Here is a 6,260-nt window from a genome sequence, read left to right on the forward strand (position 1 = left end):
CCACTTCCGCCGCCGCCTCCTTGCCTCCTGAACGCTGCCGGTGAGAGTGCCGCCGCTGTGGGCTTCCCGCCGGTCGAGGACGCCGATGCCCACGAGTCGCTCCAACGCAGAGGAAGTCGCCGCCCTGCTGTCGGAACCCGCCGCTCCACCACCTGGAGCCGGCGCCGCCAAGTCGTCCGCCGCCTGCACCGCTGTTTGATCCGCTCGACGCCAAAACCATAGTCGCCAGCCGTTAATAGTTCGGCAAATTTAGGAGGAAGTTTGAGGCTCTTGTGTCGCTCTCACGCGGGTGGCTCGGGGGCAGAACCGCCGCTGGAAACCGCGCGGCCGGCCCGGAAGGTAGCGGCGGGGAAAATGTGCCGGCGGTGGAGTTTTCTTCTCGGCGTGGGAGGAGAAACAGCGCGCGTACGGCGGGAGGCGGCGGCTGGCGGGGCGGATCCGCCTCCGGCAACATTCGCCATGCATCTTCATTTGTCTCCGCTTGATGCTGACCGAAGGGGTCCCTGACCTACCATCAACACAAATGATTGTTTTGTATTCGTGCCATGCATGACCCGGTCCAGTACTGCCTGCACGCGGAGAGTGCAACGAACCTCACTACCCACCTAATAGGACTAGTAAACGAGAAGTCAAGGTATTTTATTGTTGCTCATGGCTTTGTGGACCGAATTGGGATATTGGATTGGTCAGGTACCTGAGTGAGTACTACGCTGTTAATATAGATTGACATGAAATGGAAAACAGAGTCCTCGGCGTCTAAACCCACCTAACCCATGATAGACTGCTGGTAATTTAATTTCAAATGTCAGGGGAATATGATTGTCTGCATGATGCGCGAGTGATATAAACTCCATGATAAGCATCCTCTCTGCTCAGACCTCAGAGAGCTCACTGCAAAAGCTACCATTTCTGATTCGATCTGGTCGCCAAGTTCTCTCCCCTGTGCAGTCTTTGGCGAAGGTGAAGAATCCATTCAATCGATGGCGGAGACGGTGCTGAGCATGGCGAGGTCGCTGGTGGGCAGTGCCATCAGCAAGGCCACCTCTGCGGCGGCCCATGAGGCGAGCCTCCTACTCGGCGTCCAGAAGGACATCTGGTGCGTACTGCACGAAAACCTCACCCGTAGTTTCCATCTTCGCTTCCGTTTTATTGATTGCCAGTTTCAACCAAAATATGTCAGGCAAAACTATTGCTGAAATGCGCAAATATATCAGGGACTTAATATATGTTTTTACTTTGCCTATGGGTGCGTTCCTTTTTCTTGAAACGGTTGCACCCCAGCTTTTAGTGGAAGCATATCTCTATCTCTACTAATATAAAAATTAAAGATATTTTTACCGGTACTTTGATACGTCATCCATGTATGAGTCTGTTTTAAGTTCGTTCGATTTTGGAAATACATATCCATATTTGAATCGGTTTTTAAGTTCGTTCCCTTTTGGAAATATAGAAGGAGTCGAATAAGAAATATCTTTGAAAAAACTCGCATGCTAACCTGAGATGATCGGACTCCTAATTGCAACTCATGATTTTCTAAAAATATATATATCCAAGCAAATTACCACAACGAATTTCACCTTAATTAAACCGTATAACAATAATAAGAAATAACCTTCATCTGTTGTAACGCATGGGCATTTTTTCTAGTAAATTATAAAGTTATCTTAGTAGTGAATGGGACACCAATAATCTTTCTAAAACATCTCTTTAAGTGGAGGACGCAAATCTTTGCCTTTAATTTAGAAAAATATTTCTTCTTGTCAGTTAAGCAAAGAAAGTCCCTCGGTGGTCGAAATTAACCGTTCCATAAATCATGTGTGCTAAATCCACTGAACTGAAGTAGAACTGTTTAAAATACGAGAAATTTTTTATGCCTTGAGAGATACCAAGACGTACCTGTTGTCGAAAGACAACTGTTTCATGTCGAAAGACGTGGTTCACTCAGTGAATTAATGGAATAGTAAAAGCAATATATTAATTGGTAAGAAATTTTTTGGGATCTCCCATTATATCATCTTAGGAGGCTATTTATAGCCTTAACACAAACTCATGCCTCCTAGGGTTTAATTTGTATAGGGGAATTTACATGGGTACCCTTATGATAGGGACTTTAGTGAGGGCACACAATATCATTTGTGTTTATGGGCTCTTACGCGAACTCCTTGGGCCGGCCCATTACTGGTGAAAGGCCTCCATGGTGTCTCCCAAGCCCTCTGCCGAAGCCACTTCTAACAAGGGCGAAACCCTCCTGCTTCACTCTACAGCCTTTGCCCGAAGTGATGGCTCGTTAGGGTGATGGGCTTGGTGGCGAACCCCTCGGTCTTCATCATCTAACTTCGTCAGCTGCTTCGCCTTATGGCTTCGCCTCATGGAATCAGCTAACCTCAAGGTTCTCGTGGTTTCAGCAGGCCCGGCCGAAGGCCCTCGTGATATGCCTCCAACAGTACCATAAATTTTCATACCTCCTAGTACCGTAGATACCAAATTTTATATTAGAAAATATATTCGGTACCTCCTCAAAGATTGAAAAATCACTCTTAAACTACACACATGTCCATAAACTTGGACCAATCAATCATGTCAGTGCGTGAACAAGTAAGATATGTACCGATATCCTAACACTACTGGGAACCCATCTTTAGTCCCAGTTTGCAACCCTCTTTAGTCCCGGTTGCAAACCGAGACGCCCAAAGCACATCTTTAGTCCCGATTGGTATTTGATTTCGAGTGGTTCCATGCCCCACATCGAGTTGCTCTCGACATCCCCAAATCCCCACATCAAATTGACATCATATATCGAATGAACATATTCAACAACAAAATCATCCATAAATTCACAAAAACATCTTAAAAAATCTACAACAAAATCATTCATCCACAAATTCTTTTCTTTATTCACTTCTCTCCTTGCTTCTCCTCGGGCAAGGCGGCTGGCAAGCCCGGTCGAGCTCCTCGTCGCCGCCTCGAGGGAGGGACAACAGCCACGTGAGTAGATAAGGACGCGGCTCTCTCCCTCCACCGTGCGCCTCTTTTTAATTTTTAGTCTCGGCTGCTATAAACAATGGGGACTAAAGTGATGATCTTTACCAATCGGGACTAAAGATCGTTGGCCGCCTATAACAATTGAACCGTGGCTAAAAATAATCTTTAGTCATGGTTGGTGTTACCAACCGGGAATATAAGATTATAAAGTGTCGCTGGGCTTTTTAACCGGGGCTAAAGGTATTTTATAGTCCCGGTTTCTATTTGAACCGGGACAAATGTGATTTTTGTCATCCGGGCAAAGATCAGTTCTCCATTAGTGTAATCTGGGCAAATTTTATTACATGACACCTGAAAATTGTGTAATTTGCTCATAGACATCGAAAAATGTGTCATGGATGAATGATATTTAAAAGATTGATAATTTGCAAGAGAATACTTTCAACTCAAATTGGAGGGATAAATTGTTAAGAAAGACATGAATGCCCCTATGACCACATGCTTCAAACATGACGTCAGAGTAAAAATTTTGAAATTATGCAACTCTAAAATTACCATCATCCCAAGTACATCACTACATACATTATATTCATGTTCACTCCAACCTCCGTTCAAAAGCTTTTGACCCTAGGGGTATTCTCGTATTTTTGAAGAATTTTTCTCTTCAAATAAGCTGAAAGCATCCTCCAGCAAATTATCAGTTTTTAAAGTGTCTTTTAGCCGTGACATGTTTTTACGATTACTACCAGCAAACTACACAAATTTTGATTGTCCTGTAGCAAAAATTTGCCCCTAATCTTTGTATAATGTAGCATTAGAGAGGTCTAAAGTGCATATGACATGGTTCGACTGTTGATGTGGCCAAGAATTTTGCCTTTAGACCCTCGTGCTATAGTACGCATTCAAGTAGACTCTCACCACTCCCAAATATTTTTGTACATCACTTAAAATACAAAATTTCTAAATGTTGAGAAATGCATATTTGCTTATTTCGGGTGGTAAGAATCGGTTTTAGAGGCAAACAGTTGTGAAGGGACCTAAGTGTAAAATTCTCGCCACCGTAGTCAGGCATGTCAGCATTTGAGTTACTAGCTGACTGCCCATGCATGCTTTGCATAGGAATTAAAAAAAAAACTATCGTGCGCTCTAAAGCCCCCCAAAAACATAATAAAAATATCCCATTGTATTCAATTTCACATTATTTTTTGTACATGTATGTGATGCTATGGAATTGGTCCCAAATGTCAGTGGTGGTGGGCAGTGACAGATTTACCATTCATCACCATTGCAGTCTTTTAAATAACCATCTACAGTTTAGACTTGAAATGATACATTAAACCAATATTAAATACCCATATGTGCTTATAAGTTTATGTACCTAAATGACACCTTCGGTTTTAAATTCAAGGACGGGTCATGTATTTTACTCAAAAACTTATGATGTCTTTAAAGTATATATTGTATGAAAATTTAGTCATTTTATTATTTTTCTAATATAAGATTCGGATTTCTACTAGAGATATCCTAAATTACTTTGAAATGAATGATTGCAGGTATATCAAAGATGAGCTGAAAACAATGCAAGCGTTCCTACGAGCTGCTGAAGTTATGAAGAAGAAAGATGAGCTCTTAAAGGTTTGGGCAGAACAGATACGTGACTTGTCCTATGACATTGAAGATTGCCTTGACGAATTCAAGGTCCATATTGAGAGCCAAAATCTGTTTTATCAGATGGTGAAGCTCAGAAAGCGCCATCTGATAGCTACCCAAATCCGTAACCTCAAATCAAGAGTTGAAGAAGTGAGTAGCAGAAACTCACGCTACAATTTAGTCAAACCTATTTCATCCAGCAATGAGGATGACATGGATTGTTACGCAGAAGACATTCGTAATCAGTCAACTAGCAATGTAGATGAAACTGAGCTTGTGGGGTTCTCTGACTCTAAGATAAGGTTGCTCGAATTAATCAGTGCCAATGTAATAATGGTCCAACCAAAGTAATATGTGTGGTTGGGATGGGTGGTTTAGGCAAGACAGCTCTTTCCAGGAAGATCTTTGAAAGCAAAGAGGACATCGGAAAGAACTTTCCATGTAATGCATGGATCACTGTGTCACAATCATTTAACAGGATTGAGCTACTCAAAGATATGATACGGCAATTTCTAGGTTCCAATTCACTGGATCAAGTCTTGCAAGAATTGCAGGGGAAAATGGTGGTGCAAATACCTCATCTTTCTGACTACTTGAGAAAAAAGCTCAAGGAAAAGAGGTATTTTGTTGTTCTTGATGATCTATGGTCTTTAGATGCATGGAACTGGATTAATGATATTGCATTTCCTAAGAATAACAATAAGGGCAGTCGGATTGTAGTAACCACACGAGATGTTGGTCTAGCCGAGAAGTGTACCACAACTTCCCTAGTCTACCATCTTGAACACTTGCAGATGAATGATGCCATAACTTTGCTACTGAGAAAAACAAATAGAACACATGAGGACATGGGAACAAACAAAAATATGCAAAAAATAGTTGAACAAATTGTAAATAAGTGTGGCCGTCTACCATTAGCGATACTTACAATAGGAGCTGTGTTGGCAACTAAACAAGTTTTAGAATGGGAGAAATTTTATAAACAGCTTCCTTCAGAACTTGAAAGCAACCCAAGCCTTCAAGCTTTGAGGAGAATGGTGACCCTTGGCTACAACCACCTGCCATCTCATCTGAAATCATGCTTTTTGTACCTAAGTATCTTCCCTGAGGATTTTGAGATCAAAAGGAGTCGCTTGGTAGACAGATGGATTGCAGAGGGGTTTGTTAGAGCCAAGGTTGGGATGACGACCAAGGATGTTGGGGACAGTTACTTTAATGAGCTAATCAACCGAAGTATGATTCAAAGATCAAGAGTGGGCATAGAAGGAAAAATTAAGAGTTGCCGAGTCCATGATATCATGCGTGATATCACAGTTTCAATCTCTAGAGAGGAGAACTTTGTATTCTTACCAGTGCATGATGGCTCCAATCTAGCACAGGAAAACACTCGCCACATAGCATTGCATGGGAGCATGTCCTGCAAAACAGGATTGGATTGGAGCATTATTCGATCCTTAGCTATTTTTGGTGACAGACCCAATAATCTAGCACACACTATTTGTTCAAATAAATTCAGGATGTTACGGGTGTTGGATCTTGAAGATGTGAAGTTTTTAATCACACAAAAAGATTTCAACAATATAGCATTGTTGCGTCACTTGAAGTACTTGAGCTTTGGAAGAATATTC

The 6,260-nt window shown here is 42.1% G+C and overlaps 1 protein-coding gene across 1 annotated transcript; it reads left to right on the forward strand.

Annotated features, from left to right (window-relative positions):
* Positions 1 to 880: 880 nt before the first annotated feature.
* Positions 881 to 4,838, forward strand: LOC107281202 (disease resistance protein PIK6-NP-like). Its single transcript, XM_015786573.3, is given in 3 exon segments — positions 881 to 1,096; positions 4,536 to 4,662; positions 4,664 to 4,838. Coding segments are annotated over 3 exon segments (300 nt in total). The 5' UTR covers positions 881 to 980; the 3' UTR covers positions 4,721 to 4,838.
* Positions 4,839 to 6,260: the final 1,422 nt, after the last annotated feature.

This window comes from Oryza sativa, chromosome 6 (genome assembly GCF_034140825.1).
Source record: "Oryza sativa Japonica Group chromosome 6, ASM3414082v1".
NCBI classification, from domain to species: domain Eukaryota; kingdom Viridiplantae; phylum Streptophyta; class Magnoliopsida; order Poales; family Poaceae; genus Oryza; species Oryza sativa.